The sequence below is a fragment of the Psammomys obesus genome, unplaced genomic scaffold, assembly GCF_907164565.1.
Source record: "Psammomys obesus unplaced genomic scaffold, mPsaObe1.curated_primary_1811, whole genome shotgun sequence".
NCBI lineage: Eukaryota > Metazoa > Chordata > Mammalia > Rodentia > Muridae > Psammomys > Psammomys obesus.
This window is the reverse complement of record NW_026587556.1, coordinates 3,765,216-3,784,487: the sequence shown is the minus strand read 5'-3', so window position 1 is coordinate 3,784,487 and position 19,272 is coordinate 3,765,216. Positions and strand designations below refer to the sequence as shown.

At 42.0% G+C, this 19,272-nt stretch overlaps 2 protein-coding genes across 6 annotated transcripts in view; one reads left to right on the top strand and one right to left on the bottom strand.

Annotated features, from left to right (window-relative positions):
• Tbce (tubulin folding cofactor E) overlaps positions 1-10,798 on the top strand; it is a 41,475-nt gene extending 30,677 nt beyond the window's left edge. For 2 of the 4 annotated variants that reach the window (XM_055603950.1, XM_055603949.1), the window contains exons 8-17: positions 473-549; positions 2,631-2,726; positions 3,167-3,231; positions 3,315-3,379; positions 3,952-4,092; positions 5,432-5,585; positions 7,296-7,364; positions 8,356-8,415; positions 10,301-10,392; positions 10,574-10,798. In XM_055603950.1, the coding sequence (XP_055459925.1) occupies positions 473-549; positions 2,631-2,726; positions 3,167-3,231; positions 3,315-3,379; positions 3,952-4,092; positions 5,432-5,585; positions 7,296-7,364; positions 8,356-8,415; positions 10,301-10,392; positions 10,574-10,666 (912 nt within the window). In that variant the 3' untranslated portion in view covers positions 10,667-10,798. Of the gene's footprint in view, positions 1-472; positions 550-2,630; positions 2,727-3,166; positions 3,232-3,314; positions 3,380-3,951; positions 4,093-5,431; positions 5,599-7,295; positions 7,365-8,355; positions 8,416-10,300; positions 10,393-10,573 lie in introns of those variants that run through there. The other 2 variants (XR_008719767.1, XM_055603951.1) reach the window with 2 other exon arrangements.
• The window catches only part of B3galnt2 (beta-1,3-N-acetylgalactosaminyltransferase 2), a 41,333-nt gene continuing 31,640 nt past the window's right edge, over positions 9,580-19,272 (bottom strand). Inside the window, exons 7-12 of one of the 2 annotated variants that reach the window (XM_055603952.1) lie at positions 18,662-18,740; positions 17,958-18,141; positions 15,176-15,301; positions 14,441-14,600; positions 13,908-13,964; positions 9,580-11,864 (exon numbers count right to left, since the gene is read on the bottom strand). In XM_055603952.1, coding sequence (XP_055459927.1) covers positions 11,724-11,864; positions 13,908-13,964; positions 14,441-14,600; positions 15,176-15,301; positions 17,958-18,141; positions 18,662-18,740 — 747 coding nt within the window. In that variant the 3' untranslated portion in view covers positions 9,580-11,723. Of the gene's footprint in view, positions 11,865-12,477; positions 12,902-13,907; positions 13,965-14,440; positions 14,601-15,175; positions 15,302-17,957; positions 18,142-18,661; positions 18,741-19,272 lie in introns of those variants that run through there. The other variant, XM_055603953.1, reaches the window with a different exon arrangement.

The following is a 19,272-nucleotide window of genomic DNA, read 5'->3' as shown; positions in this document are numbered from 1 at the left end:
AGAAGTACTTAGTAATCTGCTTCTGTCTTTCCTGGGCACCTGATTTTGGTGAGCCTGAGGACAGGGAAGCACTTAGCAATTGGGGGGTGGGGGTGGCAGTGTGGCTCAAGGGAAGATTTTTAAGAACCAATGAGGTGATACCTGTGTGCTCAGCATATTCTTCATGTGCCCAAGTGGTATCAGAACTAAGAAGGTATACCGCATCTTGTCCTAGGCTCAGGCCAGTAAGCAGCTGGGGTGTCCATGAGCATTCTTTGATCCTTTGTGAGCATTTCCTAAGCTGGGTGCTGACTGGGTTTATAGTGCTAGAAGAATGTCTGCCTATAGTCTTTAAATGTGGTCCTTCATCTTCCTGCACCAGGAGGATGGTACAGCTCACATGACCTGTCCACAAGGAATGGAGTTCCTGTGATGATGTGGCTGAGCATGGCCAGTAGAAGCTGCCAGACACTGAGTTCAGTTCTCTTTTTAGGTGCTGTGCTGTGCCCCTTCATGGCCGGTCCTCGAGGAACTTTATCTCAAGTCTAACAATATTTCCATTTCAGAAAGGTAATGGGCTTTGCTTCAGTGAGTCTATTGCTATTCAATTATTCCGAATAAAGTCTCAGGTCCAACATTAACTTTTAGGAGGATTTGCAGGTATGAATTATAGTAGTATTTACTCCTTAGTCACTATATTACGTAAGATTGTCAACTGAAATATTATTCAAACCAGAGGAAACTTATCAAAGATACCTGAATTAAATATTTGAATTTTACTAGTTTTGTATAAATGCCTTGGATTCTCAGCCATACCCAAACTAAATATTAGAATTTATTAGTTTTGCACACCTATATTAGATTCTCTGATTCTCAGTGGAGTACAGGATACATTAGATATATTTTTGTTTTCTTTAAGTAGTAAGAGGCAGAGTACATGCTTATAGTTTCAGCTATGTGGGAGGCTGAGGCAGGAAGTTTAAGGCCATTCTGGGTAATTAAACAAGACCCTGTCTCAAAAACCAAGGTCTGAGGGGTACAGCTTAGTGGTAGAGCACTGGTCTAGCATGTGGAAGGCCGGATTTTTAAAAATTTGAGATCTTATTCACTTTATGTGTATAAATGTTTATGAATGTATGTGTATGTACCACATACATACAGTGCTCAAGGACTCCACAAGAGGGTATCTGAACTTCTAGCACTGGAGCAAGAGGGTCTAAATCATCATGTGGGTACTAGGGATTGAACCTTGATTCTCTAGAAGAGTAGCCAGTGCTCTTTAACCACTGAATTTTATCAGCTCCTGAGTTATTCTTTAATTTTACAAAATGTTTAAAGTAAGTAAATAATGAACTTTCTTTTTTTTAAATTTTTTATTGAGTGTATATGTATGTGGTATTGTTGTATGAGTTCAGGGCTGTAGTTGAAGGACACCTTTGGGGTTCTCTCTACTGTGAGCTTCAGAGATTGAATTCAGGTTGCCAGGCTTGTGCAGCAAGCACTTTTAGTCTAGTCATCCACCTAGCCCTGTTTGCTTGTTGTGAGACAAGATCTTATAGACAAGGTCTAAGAGACCTCTTATAACTAGGTCTCAAACTAGTTATGTGCCAAGTATGACATTCAGCTTCTGATCTGTCTCCACCACCCGAGTGCTGAGCTAACAATTATGAGTAGCTGTGTCTAATAAATGAGGAATCATTAATTGGTAATATCTGCGTAAGGCCATTGTATTACAGTGTATGTGGACTCATTTTGTCCTAAATAAATATATCACTCACTGCCTCATCTTCCTTAAAAAAAAAAAAAAAAAATTAGCCTGGTAAAGTTGGTGTACACCTTTAATTACAGCACTCAGGAGGCAGAGGCAGGCAGATCTCTTGAGTTAAGGCCATCCTGATCTACAAAATACGAGTTCCAAAAAAACGAAACAAAACAAAGTTGGATTTTCCTTTTTAAAAATGAATGTGTATCTGTCTGAATGTGTGCAGGTGCCTGAGGAAGCCAGAGTGGATATCAGATTTCAGAACTGGAGTTGTAAGGCAGTTGTAAGCTGCCAGACATGGGTGCACGGAACAGAACTTCCAAGAGCAGCAAATGCTCTTAAGTACTGACTGAGTCTTCTAGCTCATCTCCCTGTTTTAAAAAACATATTCTTAAATTTACTTAGCCTGTGTGGCTGGTTGGGTGTGTGTATGTCACAACAATTTGTGAGAATCAGTTTTCTTCTTCCACCATGTGAGTTGGAGATGGAAGGCAGGTCATTAGACTTGTTGGCCAAGTGCCTTTACTAAACTGAGCCATCTCTCTGGCCCATCATCTCCCCTCTTAGACAATATCATTACAAAAGTGTGTGAAAAAAAGTCAAGGATGGGAAATTTTCAATTGAGTTTGTTTGGACTATAAAGACTGTAGAATAGTTTCATTCCTGGTGGGAAATGCATTTTCCCTTCCTTATCAAAAACAGGATAGAATTCCTGGCTGCCATTTCAACACAGCATGCCTTGGATTGGCTTTTTTTTTTGGGGGGGGGGGGGCACATCCACTTGCCTTCTTCCCTAACCTTTATGACACCAGGTACACTTATTTTAAGCCCCTGTCTTTGAAAACAAGAGATTAGTTTATACTGAAGAAAATAATTACTTCCCATACAGGCCAGTGAATGTCCTGCAGAAGATGAGGTTACTAGACCTTTCCTCTAACCCATCAATTGATGAAAGCCAGCTGTGCCTGATAGCATATCTGCCCAGGTAATCCCTTAAAATTTGCCTGTTAAATATCTGTATCATTTGTAGTGAATGAATTGTCATATGTCAAATATGCCTTTTGAATAGATAGAAAACGTAGTTCCTAAACTGGGACAGTCCCTTGGGAAATTTTACCTTGAACTCTTGAGAATCTGCTTGTCCCTCATGTGCTGTGTGGACTAGGTACCAGATAATCTGTAGCTACAGAACTTGGTCCTGGTAGTGACACCTATATCTCCATTTGTTAACTTTGGGAAGGTGAGACCAGGCCCCTCTTTTGAGACCCACTTGGCATCTGACAAATCAGTGTCAACCTTCCTTTCCAACTTTGTGTTTCACAATAGGATGTTAACCCAAGGTAGAGTAAAAGACTTGTTAGTCTAGTAGATACCCAGAAGACTTTGTAGTGTCCTGTGTAATCAAGTTTAACATTTTAATTTCAGATTAGAGCACCTACTCCTTTCTGACACTGGACTTTCTTCTATACATTTTCCAGATGCTGGAATTGGTAAGAAGATTAGTAATGTCCCTCCCTCCTATGTTTGCTGTTTCTTTCACTCCTATAGTGCATTTTCGTTTTTATTGTTCTAGGGTGCAAAACATCCATGTTCTCATCCTTGCAGTACCTCGTAGTCAATGACAACCAGATATCAGAAGTAAGAGCTGCCTCAATGTGCTGGGCACAGTGATGCTTGTCTCCGCTTGCACATGAAGTCTGAAGGCTCCTTCTGTCAAAAAAAAAAAGTTAAAAGTAGGGGCCTGGAAAGACGGCTGCTCTTGCAGCAGACTGGAGTTCAATTACCAGCATCCAGTGGCTGTTCACAACTGTCTGTAACTCCAGTTCCTGGAGATCCAACACCCTCTTCTGGCCTCCTTGCTCACTGCACACACGTACACAGACGTACATATAGGAAAAAAAAAAATCCGTACATACAAAATAAAAACAAATCTTAAAAAAAAAACACATTAAACTAAAAGCAAAATTCTTCTCAGAGCAAAAAGCCTCAAAAGTAAATCATATTAGGTTAGAGTTCTTTTATTTACACAGATGTGGAATGTCACTGAGTTCACATGGCATGCTGTATAGTAAAAGCTCTTCTGGGTGGGGGTTGGTATATATCATATCTTGTGGCTCAGATGAGAGGCAATTTTACTTTCATGTTGCTAGGCCAAGTAATCTGAAATGTGACCTGACATGTTTCTTTTTCTTCCTTTGCTGTTGCTTCAGTGGTCATTTATAAATGAGCTGGATAAATTACAGAGCCTGCAGGCTCTGTCCTGCACTAGAAACCCCTTGACTGAAGGAGACCAAGCAAGGGAGATCATCATTGCCAAGATCGGTCAGCTGAAAACCCTGAACAGGTGTCAGGTGAGCACCAGGACTCTAACCATGACCTTTGTTTCTTTCTGGAGAGTAAGTCTCACTATTGCCTCTACTGGCCTCAACTTCTGGACTCTTTCCGTTTCAGCCACCAGAATAGCTAGAACTACAGTTGTACCATGCACTAGGTTTAAAAATATATATTTTTAAGATTAGAAAACAAATGATAAAAACATTCTAAAGTGGTGACCAGGTGCATTTTGGTTATTGGGATTCCTGTGTCAACTCTTTGGAGGGAAGAGGGTTATATTTAGGTCAGTGCCAGATCAGTGTTACTTTGTTGCCTGAACAACAGTGGTCATTTTAAGGAGCAGTAGAGGAGTGTTAGGCACTTTATCCTGTGTCTTTGGAAAAAAGGCAGAAAGAACACAGGCCCAGATGTCTCTTCTCTCCCTGTTCCTCACAAGAGTGGGGCTTTGAGGCTAGGCACTAGAGGAAGCCAGCTGTTGTAGCTTACATAAAGAGAGGTGACTCTAGGGACCAGGTGCACATATCATTACAGTGAGAATTACACAATGGGGAGAGGAATGTTGGAGAGATGGCTCAGCTATTAAGACCATCTCTTGTTCTTGCAGAGGACCCACATAATGATTCACATCATCTCTAACTCCAGCTCCAAGATGGCTCTTCTGGCCTCCTCAGACACTACAGGCATATTGGTGCAATATATAAATGTACCAAAAATACATAAAATGTTATTTTTAAAAAGACAATTATAAGACTTAACTTTAAAATATTAAATACACTACTTATTTGTGGAGAGAGAGGGTCATGCATACTAGTGGGTATATGAAGACCAGAAGACAAGGTGGCAGGAGTTTTTGTCCTTCTACCATATAGACCTCAGGGACTGAATGAGGCTCATTGGGCTTTAAGGCAAGTGCTTTAGCTGATGAACTGGTAGAAGAATGCACACGGTCTTGGGGAGATAACGAAATGACAAGTTTTCAGAGACCAGAGTCTGTAGCCCAGGCTGCCTTTGAACTCCTTGTAGTTAGGCATACTCTCTCTTTAAATGCTAGGATTACTGGTAGAAACCACCATAGCCATTTTGGAATTGTTCAGTAAACTTCTGAGCTCTCTGTGTTAGAAAAGGAAGGTGTGGTTCGGGTTAGGTATTTATTTAGCTCAGTGTAGAGGGCAAGGCCCTGGATTCGGTCCTTAGCTAAAAAAAAAAAAGAAGAAGAAGAAGAAGAAAAAGGTGGAAAGTGTAATGATCAACCCTTACGATTTTATTGTCTGCATAAGCACCAAAGGACTGGGTAAAAACAAGAGCATCTCTAGCATCTCTCTAAAAGAGACACATTTCTATTTCACATCAACACAGATTTTTCCAGAGGAAAGGTACGGAGCTGAGCTTGATTACCGAAAAACCTTTGGAAATGAATGGAAAAAGGCTGGTGGTCATCTGGATCCAGACAAAAACAGGCCAAATGCAGAGTTTCTCTCAGCCCATCCTAGATACCAACTTCTCTGCTGCAGTACGTCCAGGTAGCCCGTGGGGACTCCAGCTGGAACAGGGCTCTGACATAGCACTACAGCAAGGCTCAGTGTTTGTCTTCTCTGCTTTGGGGGATATTTGTTCCCTTTGTGAAAGGGGCCATAGGCATTTTCCTGGGGCCACATCAGCAAGTTGAAAACAGATAGTAAATTGGCAGTATCGACATGTATTCCCCAGAGATCTGCAGTTTCTGGGGGTAGGCAGCCCCTTGCAAATGTTGGCAGTACTCCAGATCATCTCAAGCACTCATATTTTCTTAAGCTCCAGGGTGGTAAGTTCACACATGAACTGTATTGTTCTTCCCAAGTCCCATCCTGACGACTTGTCCTGTGTTGTTTGGTATTCAGTGTTCACAGTGGTTACTTCAGCACTCTAGTTGGGCCTCAGGCTTTGAAGTGAAGGACTGGGCACTATGTCCACTTTGTCTTGACTTCATCATCATTTCATCATTCCAGGATTCATTTTTAGGCCATTTTTTTTTTCACATATTCCTAATGCAAAAAGCTCACACATAAATGCTTCAGCTGGAACATTGCTTCAGGAAGTTAAGCTGCCTATGGGAATTGCTTTCAAATTACTCCTTTAGCTGGCCCAATTTCCTGGCTGCCCTAGGTAAATTCTGAGTCGCTTGAGAGTGGGGAAGGGAAGGCTCTAAGCTGCCTGTAGGTGCATGCAGCTCAGCTTCTTACTGCCAAGTGTGTGCAGAGAAACAAATAGCAGTTGGCCGAGCACAGCAGGGAAGGACAGCAGCTCCCTCGCTTCTGCAGCCTCACCTTTAGTCCACCTCAGCCCAAACATTAAGTGGAGAATTCCAGAAGTCAAAACTTCATTGTTTTAATTGCATACCATTCCAAGTAGTGTGGGGCAGTCCTCTTGTTCAGCACAAGGCTGCCTCTGTCTAGCATTCCATGCTGCATGTGCTGCTTGCCCTGAGTCATTCAGTGAGTCAGGAGATAAATAACCAAGGTATCAGTGCTTGTGGCAAGGGTTTACTTGAGAATACCCCTAACACAAATGAAGCCAGTGCCATGATTCTTAAACTCCAAAGAGCTATGAAATGGACTTACTACTGAAGCTTGAAAGTACAGAAAGATGTTCTGGAAGAGCAGGTTCACATAACTTCCACCACAGCACATTTGTGTGGTTGTTAGCCTCCTATAGTGTCTTAATTTATGATCACAGGTATGCGTTACTTAAAGACAGAGATAGGGTCTATCTGTCTAATGCCGTTCAGGTTCAAATATCCAGAGGTCCTAGGATGTGTCCCCACAAGTAACAGAAGCTGCTGCTTGTGTTATAGGTATAGGACTTGATCTGCATCAGGACACCTGACTAAATGTCTGGCTAAAACTTCATGGAGTCCTATGACTTCCTGTCCAGATCATACCTAGTTTTCTCTTAGGGCCCTGAAGGAAAGTGCATTTTCAAAACTGAAAACAAGTAAAAGTTGGAAGGTTTTGAAAGCATAGTGAGTTAGAACATACAGTCACAAAGATGATCTTCCTTGGAAATGGCTGTTCTATCTCTCCTGAGCATCCAGCAAGCAGCTCTGCAGGATGCTAATCCCAGGTGACCTGATCAGTAATACTGGCATGGTCCTGCGAGAGGCTCTGTTCACACTAACATTGTTTTTCTTTATTGTGGCCTTTGCTTATTACTAATCCCCTCTTATTTCTTCTTAAACAAACAGAATATGGTGCACCTGAAGATGAGGAACTCAAAACACAGCAGCCATTCATGCTCAAAAATCAGCTACTAAGTAAGAATTCTTTCACATAGCTGCTTTGTATTGGGTCTTGGGTGTGAAGCAAATGGTGATAGCTTGATAGGGCTGAAGTGTGTTTCTCTAAGGATAGTGGTTCTCCACCTTCTTAATGCTGAAACCCTTTCATATAGTTGCTCATGTTGTGACCCTCAACCATAAAACGAATTTCATTGCTACTACATAACTCTAATTTTGATACTGTTGTGAATCGTAATATAAATATCTGCAACTCCTGTGAAAGGGTCCTTCGATCCCCAAAGGGTTATGACCCCAAGGTTGAGAACCACTGTCTTAGGTAGTAATCCTGTCCAGTTTACCCAGTCTGTGTTGGGCAGTCTGACAGCTCCCATTTTGTAGACTCAATGAATAGCCTAGGTGTAGGAGGGAGCAGAGTGGTAAACCATACTAATGTGAATTCTGTGCTGTGTCCTATAGGCAGAACTATAGGTAAGCTGGAGGAGTATAGCGGCAAAGGAAAAGTGATAGAATGCTGGGGCCAGTTGTTGGAGCCAAGATCTTGTTATAGAAACCCAGGCAGTCATGTATGCATTATCTTCCTCTTTTAGCCTCCCAGTTCTGGGACCATGAAAGTATTTTTTGTTTGTTTGTTTGTTTTCTGAGAGGTATAATAGCTGGCACATGTTGTCTAAGCAGGCTGTGAATTTGTGGCAATCCTACCACAGTCTTCCAAGATAAGATTACAGCCTGGAATTACAGGTGTATACCACCATGACCAGCTTCATGGAAATATAATAGAAAATTTTAACATCATTAAGACCCATTTGTGAGGACTGAGCCAAATTGTGCCAAACTGCTGCATTATCTGGCAATACCTTGGCCTGCATGTTTTTATATACTTGTGCTGCTAATTAAACTGAGGCCTTGCGTGTACAAATTGTGTGCTCTACTCAGAGGCCCAATTCTACATGCTGTAAATCCCTGCTACAGTGGTTATCAATTAATCTTTTCCTCCTTCTCCTTAAAGCACTGAAGATAAAATGTTCAAACCAAGTGGAACAGCAAGTATTAGAAAAGCAGTTGCCAGGTAAGAACACACCTGTCTCTGCTGTCCAAGTACTCGTGAAGCATTGGCCTAGGGTACAGCCAGCTGGAATGTGAACTTTTAGTTCATGTAGACCTCAGAACTTAAGATGTTTTCATTAGTGCGTGAACAGAAGGTTCCAGGCTCCAGTATGCCGTTAGCTTATCTGGAAAACAATTTTGTTAAAAGCCTCCTGCCTGTGATGGTGGTAGAGTGTTACTCTGGTCTTGAACTCAGATATCTGTCCGCTTCTGCTTCCCATACCTGGGCCACAGGCGTGAGGACCTGACTGCTTTGCCCATTAAAGGAATCATTCCTCAAACCATCATTGATTCCCAGGTAGTTCTCTGGGGCTTTTTCTTCTCTAGAGATGATTCCCTGATCAGGAGAAAGTCAGTGCTTTTAAACAACCCAGAGAGAATGCATTTTTTTTTTTAAGAGACCTTTAAAAATATTTGCAAAACTGGAACTAAGTTAATATCAGAAAAATAAATGCTTTGGATCACCATAATTGACCTTAGACTTGCACTGAAAAGAATCAGCCTATTTTTTTTAACATGATACAGTTCTGTAAATTCTCAAGATTAACTTCATTCACAGCTAGTGGGTTAGATTTAAAGCCAGGAGCACTTGAAGATGTGGAAACATATGAATCTGAATGGCTCTATCAAATACATCTCCATATTTGCCTATCAGTACAGTAAATTATCTGATTTAAAATCTGTGTCTGTCAGACCAAACAAGCTGGCCCAAGATACTGCTTATGATACTGCTAGTTGCATTCAGAAGTAAACTTCTCAGAATAACCATCCATTTAGGGCTAATTTCTCCATTTTTCTTTTAAACCAGAAATCCAATTTCTATAATGGTGGTATATAATATTTCATGAAAAATTAACAGTGCGTATTAACTTTTTTCTTGTTGCTCTGAAAAACTACTCAAGCAATATAATGAAGGTTTATGCTGACACTGCTTGGGAGTATGGCAATGACACATTAGGTTTGTACTAGGGAAGCTGAGCCAAGCTGGCACTCTACCTGTTTTCTCCCTTTCCCCTCCTTCTTCAGCCTGGGACCCAACCCACTCCTCTTCAGACATAGTAAATTTAATCAAGACATTCAGGGTAGTCCAGCTGTCAAAGTGGGTCACAAAGAGGAAAAAGGCTAGTTTTATTCTAAAATAGAGATTTATTATCACAAGTTGCATAAAAACACAGCATTTATAAAAACAAGTTTTATAGAAAAATAATTGACTACATTGTGATCTTTGTGGGGTACCACACTATTGCTGTACTTTTCAGCTAAAGCTTCAGAGAAACTAATATTCTTAATCAAAATATCCACTATGTAGCACAACCTGTCTTTGGAAAGAAGTTCCTAGTGTGTTCTGAACGGACCAGAGCATTTGTGTTTCTGAGCTAACTTACCACACTGACCGGTCATGTGTGCACATCATGATGTTAACTGGACACTCATGCTAGGAGGGACCTCATCAACCACTTATGTCTATGCTGTCTTCTAGAGGGAAAGTAAGGCTGAGAGGTGTCCTCAAGGCCCCACTCCAGGGATCTTTAGCAACCCCTTAGGAAGTTATCACAAAGGCTTGTATTTTTCTCCTCAGTTAAGATGATTATTTCTGGCTACATAGATTGAGGAAGAAATAGTAAATGCTACTAAAATGGTATCACACCTTACTGTCAAGACCAATTGGGTCAAACATTGTCTCCATTTTCCAGTTTGCCAAAAGAATCAACAGGTACAGTGGGTCAAGCCTTTCATCATCTTAGGTAAACTAATGCTAAAAAAGAACAGATCATGGCTGCCTCACCAGAGCTGTTTCTACATGAAGTCATCATTTGAGAGAAATGGATTTTTCTTTTCTTTGATAGATTCCATGACAGTTCAAAAGGTAAAGGGACTGCTATCACGTCTTCTCAAAGTTCCTGTGTCAGAACTTATGTTGTCCTATGAAAGTCCCAAGGTGAGTTGCTAAGCAAAAACACAAAGCTAAGCTCTCCACAGTACCATGTGCCATGCACAACAGACTGTAAATGGAGGCTGCCTTTTGACTTGTCCAGTCATGTGCCATTGGAGGGTAGCATGTAGAGCATGTGCCATCAGATCTGTCTTACTTAGTCTTCCCCACTTTGTTCTAATTTTAGATGCCTGGCAGAGAAATTGAACTAGAAAATGATCTACAGTCATTACAGTTTTATTCTGTAGAAAATGGAGATTGTCTACTAGTGCGATGGTAGCAGTCCAACTGTAAGAGTTTAGTGACTGGAATGTGTATACACCAGACACAAAAACTTTGCCTTCACAAAGGTTGTATGCTTTGTTGGGAAAAGACCATTTGGTTGTATATTAATAAAGGTTTTGATTACTAATGATTTTTTTTCCTACTCTTTCTGTTTTCATAGCTTTACTGCACTCCCTTATGTGAAGATGTAAATATGAAGTAGAAACAGTCTAACAGTTAACATCTGCTGTGGGCTACTTACTATTTTAAAGTTTTCTACAGTGATTTGGTTGATCATTCTGAGAATGTCCCTTTAGCCGAGGAGACGTATCTTCTACTCTGTGCACCATACTTTTCCTAAATTATGCCTACACTGAGCCTGTCTTCCACAGATCACCACCTCCTACTCAATCTTAGGTAAACATCAGGCAAGGCTGAGTGAGTGCCTTCCCTACTTCCCTGTGACACAGAACCCTGAGGTGTTCACTTTTACTCATACTCACAAAAACAGATTAGTGAGAGTAAATGTCTCAGTACTACCCGGAGACATTCAGGATAGACATTAAACGGTAAAAGAAAACATGCTACCTAGGTAAATAAACATTTTTAAAAGCAAGATCCCAAACTTCAGGTTACAGCATTTCCTTTTCAAGGCCAGGTTGCCCCCGTATCAGAGATCCACAAACTGGTATTTCCAGCAACTCAGACTTTGGTATATATATGACCCCTGCACCACACAGCATCTTTGTAGGTTCTTTCTGGCCTATTTAAGTTAGGCAAAGCTATTTTGTAATCCTGGTTGAGATTCAAATGGTGCTATTACAATTTTCTGGATCTGGCCAGGTTTAACAAAAAATGATAATGAATTACTAATTATTGACAGTGATCAGGAATTTAGCAATACTTTTTATAAAATAATTTGGTATAAATAAACTTCCAATTTATAAATAAAAGCATGCTACAGTACCAGTTGAGTCATTAAGATCTGTGCAAACACTAGTAATACCCTACTGCTTACAGCTCAATACCAGCCACGGGCTCTCCTCAGACTTACAGTCCCTGGTCTTTGAGGATCACCTCACTTTTGCCTCACACTGACAAGGATCACCGCACAGCTCCTTCAGTTCCCACAGTCTGCTCAGCTCTTCTGGTGAGTACTGAGGAGAAGACAGCATTCCTGTCTCACAGGTTTTCTCACACAGCCACAGGCTGTCCTGTTGAGAAACAAAATCAGAATCAGGATAGGATATATGTGGGACACCTAAATGTACTCTACCACAGCTGAACAACTCTTGAGATTTGGGAGTGGGAGATGGCTCCTGATTTGGGGAATGCACCTCATTGTCCTGGGGCTGTGAACACAAACCACACTGTGAAGATTAAGAGTCTCCAAATGCCACACTACCCATAAACATGCAGTCACTTAAATGCATTCAGATTCTGAGGGTCAGCACATGCAATTCTATGAAAACAAGTACAAGCAGCACAAATGAACACTTTACAGTCCCTTTTTAGAGGGTTGGTCATAAAGCAGTGGCAGCAGTGCTCTGGTAGGATGCCTGACCTGTACCATGTCTTTGTGAATCACCTCACTTAAGGATCAAATGCAGTGAGAGTGAAGCTGACTCCGTCCTGTCGCTGTGCTGTAAGAAGAGCAGGCGTGTCCAAGACTGACCTGAGCCTCAAGTACCACGCTGCTCAGCAGAGTAATAGAACATGTATATGAAGAAACACATGGAATCTGAGAACATAAACCATGGATAAAATCTTTTTTTTTTTTTTTTTTTTTTTTTTTTACTGCTCCAGTCAATGAAAGGCGTCACGGGCCACGTACAACCTCAACTTTATTTGACCTTGGGATGCAGGTTGTGGTGAGGCAGCACTTCTGCCTGTAGCAGCTGACTGCAGAGGGGTGCAGACATGTGGAGCACTTGGCGGCAGATCATCTGTCACAATTGTACTTCTGGGCAAGCTGACAGGGACAGCGTGATGATGCCACCATGCAGGTACAGCACCAGGTGCAAGGTGGACTCTTTCTGGATGTTGTAGTTAGGGTGCGGCCATCCTCCATCTGCTTGCCAGCGAATACCAGCCTGTGCTGATCAGGTGGGATGGCTTCTGGTCTTAGATCTTGGCCTTGACATTCCCAGTGGTGGGTGTCACTGGGCTCCACCTTAAGAGTGATGGATAGTCTTGCCCATGAGGGTCTTCACGAAGATCTGCACACTGAGGTCCTCTCGGCTGCCCTCATCTTTGAAGAGAAAGAGGACGTCGGAACCGGAAACTAATCAAAATCTTTTTAAACCATGTCAATTCTGATGGACGTAGGGACTGCTGGAGCCAGCATTTGCCTTGAGGGTCCTGGTGATCCCTGTCTCTTAAAAGCACACCTAGAATGAGGGACTCACCAGTGGCAGCAGAGTGAGCCCCATGCTTTGTGGGTACATGGAAGGGAGCAAAGCTTTCTATCCAAGGGGCTCTTCAGCTCCAGAAAGTAATGTGAAAGGTTTAAAAAATGACAATGCCCCCACAGGGCAGGATAAAGTGGATATTCTATGTATGACTGTTCAGAGGCTAGAGTCACAATAAAGGATCTCAGTGCATCAACAAGCTCCACACACAGTCCATGGAAGCCACAGGTCACGATGCTCAGATTCACTGAGAAGGCCGAGTATGCGGAGCAGCAGGACTCAAGTTAAGCTGACAGGATATGTGTATTCCTGTCCCTACTGAGTAGGTACGTAGACGCGAGGCTCTGAATGGCAAGGCACTACATGTCCTGTTCTCTATACTTACAGCCAGAGCAGAAGGTGCAAGAATCTAGAAATCAGTACAACAGATGAGGCAAAAGCTTGTGCCCCTGGCCCTGCTTTCCTACCTTCAGTTTTGGCATTTGCACACACATTTTCCCAGCCTGTCTCCTTATTAGTAAAATGCTAGGTAAAGTCTTCTGTCAGATTGAATTGAGAGGTCTTCTCATGTGGCAGAAACTCAAGTCAACAGATTCTAAATTGTAAAACTACAAGGAATTTCTGATCAAATCTGAAGACTAATTCATTTTTTGGGTAAGGAACTATCATTCATAGCATTTCCTTTTGGTTTAAACATAAGACACATGTTCTGAGGAATAATGAGATAGAGTATTGTGACAGAAGAGCACAGCTGGGATGCCAGAAGGCCCAAAGTTGGAAGTACAGTATGTAAGTTCACTTGCATACCTCCAAGAGCCTGAGGCCAGCACCCCAAATCCTGCTTACCTGGTGTCTTTTAGGTCCTATGGCTGCCATCCAAATGCCCATGCTGACATCTTCACCCTACTCATAGTCAAATGCAAACTTTTTAATGTTTTTGTAACAAAAGGCCACATGTAGATAAAGCCAACCCAGATGTGTAAGAGTGAGCTAGAGCTGGGAGACAGGACAGAAACAGTGAACAAACAAGCCCTCTCCTTCCATGCCTTATACCAGCACAGGGAGGTGTGCTATGGATCTAGTAACTGGGCATTGGTCCCTGACACTATAACCAGGTCAGAAGAAAGAAAGCGCTTCTTTAGCTTCTTTCTTATGAACAGAAGTGTTTACTTTTCTCCAGCGTATACACTCGCAAATGAAGATTTAGAACAATGTAGGCTCAAAATACAGGAATAGTCATCACGCACGGCTAAGTCTGAGAGGTGGCAGGAACACATCCCTGATCTTTAGGGAGTGACTTCTACAGACAAGGACAATCATGGTAGGCTGGTAAGCTCCAGTGACATCAGGACATTGGAGTGCATGAGTGAACTTGTTACCTGATAGGTCTTTAAGCGTCCAGAGTTGCCTGCCAGCCAGTCAACGATATCCTTGGAGATCATGTACCCTGACCCACATGCAAAGGCAGGGTAAGCTGGGCTGGGGTACTCCAGCTCCTGCCACTTTCCAGTTCTGTCCACTGCCCAGTTCAACCTGAAACTGAGAGGTTACAAAGGTGGCTTCTTTGTTATGGCTGGCCACATCCTTCTATTAGTCTCCTTTGATCACTACCAAGGAATGAGCTTGTAGAACAGGGAAAAATTCTTGCAGCCTAAGAAAAGGAATTATGTACCCAATGGTACTTTATATAGATTAGTTCAGTAAGCTCTCAGCTTCTGAATGGAAGCTAAGAGAAGCCTACCCTGTGTTTCCATCCATATTTAAATGTTACCAAACCTGCCAAATCACTAATCCTGCAGTGTTTCTAAGTTGCAAAGACAATGTCTGTGCAGATATATCATACATGGTTCTAACAACAACAACAAAATGCTTCCAAGGACTATGCACTTCTAAAACCACATCTTTAGACGCCCGGTTAATAAACCTGAGATTTTTCAATAGAAAAAAAAAAAAAAAAGATCCCTCAGATTATAGTGATAGCATACTAATCTAGGGTAGTATAAGCAGTAAGAGACTTCATAACACTTTCCTTGTAGAAAGTAATTTCATATTCCACTGTAAATCAACTGCACTTAGGTACCTTGAAAGCCAATGGCTGTCCATGTTTCACTTACTTTCCCCACCAGAGATTAGGCCCATTTAGAGTCTTCTGAGCAATTCTATTAAAGACAGCTTCTAAGTCTATGTAACAGTCATCATCTGTCTTGAGCAGCAAACCAAAGCTGGTAGTTTCCACAGTCCTGTTGACAGAAAAAGGGACGTACAGGTCAGTGCAGCCCTGGAAGGGCACAGTATACCTGTGCAGCTGTGCACCTTCTGTGTCTGACCCTGCACACAGAGAGCACTATCACTTGGCCATCAACTGCACTTACTTGGTTGTCACTGGAGTTACAGAAGAATGCGAACAAAGTCTGACTGAAGTAGAATACCTGTTCTAACAAGTGCTTCCCAGTCATTCTCCACGTCAGCTGCCAGACTTACCTATCACCTGTATCCTGCCCCATGTGAGCCCAGTCACAAAACCCAGGATCATGGGACACAAACCAGACCTGAAGTTCTCACTTAGAATACCGTGAACAAAGTATGTTATGAAATGGGCCAGGTATGGTAGGAAGCAGAGGCAGGTGGAGCTCTGTGAGTTCTAGACCAGCCAAGAGCTACTGAGTGAGACAGTCTCAAAGTATTTCTTTTTTTATGGGTTAAAACATGACTTATAACATGCAAACATATTTCTCTTTGGAATTAATTTCCAGCATTTAAATTATTATAAACAACCCTCTGAAAGAACAGGGATTGGGGTGTGTGACTTGCTTCATTTCTCTAGATACCAAAACTTCAATGCATCAAACATGGCAAAACTGGGTTTCCTACCTCACTATTGGTCCTTGCACATCTGTTTGTTAAGTACAGACTTGTCAGGGAACCAACCAGAATTTACTATGTAGACGAAGCTGGCCTTGAACTCATAAAATCCACCTGCCTCTGCCTCTGGAGCAATGGGACTAAAGGTGTGCACCACCAAACTCGGCCTTTTAGGTTATTTTTAACAGTGTAACAGACACATAATATTTGCCAGGCAGAAATAAGCTTTTGTCATAAGGATGGTTAAGTCTCTGGTGATTCTGCGGAGTAAATAAAGTCAAATAATTAAACACTGATGTAAACTGTGGAAGGCACTGCTAGTACCCTCCTACTAGTAGAACACCTGTCCTCCTTTTTGTCCCCAGGGCTATGTCCTCCCATACAAAGCCTGCTAAAAACCAGAAGGTGGATGGTGGTGTGGGCTACTGGGGGCAAATCCAAATCAGCTCTGCTGAGGTTTGGCAGCCACACTGCAGAAGTAAGGAAGGGAAGCAGAAAACAAACGGAGAGGTGTGTAAGGAACAGGAGGGGGAAACAAGCTAAAGGTAGTCTCTGCGCCAAGTCCAATTTTCACATCTGGGAAATTCTAGTAGTGCCCCCACACCCCCCAAATCTGAGGCCTGACCTCCAATTCCTGAAACTCCTCATGGTGGCCTCATCCACACTTCGACTTAAGTGCTGGGATCTAAGCTATGCCACAACTGCCTGGCTGTGACAGACTCCTTATCTATCAGTCCTGATATTCCAGACTCTTCTGCTTTCCACCCTAGATGCCTCCAAAATAACAATTGGCCCCAGTGAGGAAATGTTACCTTCAACAAACTAACTGGACCATCTACAGATTATGACTCCAAGAAAACATATCCAGAATACCCTTTTGAACTTCCAACCTGAGAAGGGAAGTGAAGAAAGAGATCTGGTAGGCCTTTCCAAGAAATAAGTCCTTGATAAGGTTTTAAAAAGAAAATTTGTGAAATCCTAGTCAGGCACAGGACAGACAGACAATTCTAGGGAGTCAGTATCTCAGCCACGTGAGAGAGCAAGGTGCTCCTCAGCAAGTCAGGGCAGCTACAAGTAACTACCAACTACGTATGTTAAAGATCTAACAAATTCCTGTCACAAACATAGAGTACAGTCAAGATTTAAGAGCCACTGAAGGCTCTAGGAAGTTAGGAGAGTTCATTTTACGGAGCATCTCATAAAAGTGTGCAAACCAGACAAGGGTTGTTATTTGTCTTTCAAAGTCTTGCCAACCTGTGAAACCTGGCCTTAAACTTCTAGACTCAAAGGAGCCTTCTGTCTCAGCCTCCGTGTAGCTGCGACCAAACTCATGCGCCACAGCATCTATTCCAATACAAGAGTTTGGAAGTTGATGGAGTAGAGACTGGAAATGGAAGGTGAATATTTAGTTGAGCAGAATTCAGATTAGTAACTTAGTGTGAATATAACTAGGGAATTGGGATAGTTAGGCAGGAATTAAAAAAAGGGACCATTCCCAGTCTCACTTATTTTATCCAGTGCTAGGCTGAGATATCCAAAGTATGTAGAAATGAATCAAAGGGAATTTTTCTTTTGTTCATTTTGACCACTTAATACCATTCACTCTGTGGATCTGTTCGTCAAAATGAGAAAGCAACAGAATGTCAGAAGATGTCTTCCAAAGAAGCCAGGTGCTGGAGAGTTGGCTCAGCAGTCAAGAGCCAGGCACTACAAAGGACCTGGTACTCATTTGGCTCCTGGTACTCATGTAGGGCAGCTTACAACTGTTTGTAACCCTAGTTCCAGAGGATCTGATGCCTTCTTTTGGCTTCCAAAGGCACCCACACATCACATAGCAGACAAAAAGGCACATACATGAATTTAAAAAAAAGAAAAAAAAACCCTTAAAATTTAAAAAAAATTTTTTTTTTTTTTTAAAAGGATCCAGGATATCCCAGATGATGAGTCTTTGGAATTTTGAAATCTCAGTGGCTTGATGTTTCTACATCAAAATAACAAAGCAAATTTCAGCTACCCAACATCAGCACAACCTACCATCTATAAAAGTTCAGTAATTTTGCAGGAACATTCCGGTAAGTATCCACAACATCCACGAAGACAATGTCATCATAGACGCTGCTTTCCTCCTGCAGTAAGGCATCTTCCATTCGCAGATCCCGTATGTGATCTGCAAGTCTCTGGGGCCGAGAATGAAGGCTTTGTAACAGTGTGTCACCTTCTGAAAAGGAAAAGCTTACTGTTCACACTTGAGACCCAGAGCTTGAAAATGTTACCAGAATTCCTTCCCCAAGCAAGCCCATGGAGCACACGTTCATAAGGATCCTTAGGTGGGGCAGTTACAGTCAGTGGAGCCTACTTGTGATGTGACATTAGACATACTGTCTTACATGGGTAGCACAATGTTCTCTGCAGCACTGTTTCATTACGCTGGGAAGCAACAAAACTTGAACCAACGGGAAAAAAAAAAAAAAGAGTCCAACTATGCTTTACTTGCATAACAAAATGCATGGCTTTAAAAATTAAGCTTTTGGCTTTGTTTTGGAGACAGGGTATTCCACATAACCCAAGATGACTTTGAAGTCATGATCTTCCTACAGTCTCTTAAATGTTAGCATTTCAGGCATACAACATTGTACCTAGCTAAATAAGGAACTTTTAACATGACAAGATGACCTTTTACAGCAAATTATAAAACAAGGTTAACTACATTGAGTTTGCTTTTGCACTAGCCAACTTACCCTGAACAGTGTAGATAAAGCCACCTGCAACTCCCTCCACGCCTTCCATGAATTCATGAGGCAGTGCCCCTTCCCCAGCCTGAAAGGAATGAAAACAAAAGTGCTCAGGCATTTCACGACTAACAGTGAATGTATTAACAATGCAGAACTGATCCAGCAGATACCCCTGTCCTACAGCAGACACTGATGCCATGGATTTTTATTTATACCTTTTACTTTATGTGCATAGATATTTTGTATGCAAGCATGTGTGTATGTCTGTAGTATGCCTATTCACCTGCATGCAGGTCAGAAGAGGACATTAGACCCCAAAGCTGGAGACACTAAGCAGGTGCTGGGAACATAACATAGGTCCTCTGAAGAGCAGTGTGGTGGTTTGAGTAAGAATGACCCCCCTTCCATATCTCATATATTTGAATATTTGGTCCCCAGTTGGTAGGACTGTTTGGAAAAGATTAGTAGGAAGCATGGCTTTCTTGGAGGAGATGTGTTACTGGGGTGGGCCTTGAGGGTTCAAAAAGCCATTCCCAGTTAGTTCTTGAGCCTGTGGATCAAGATGTAAACTTTCAACTACTGTTTCAGCAACAAGTTTGCCTGCCTGCTGCCAGGCT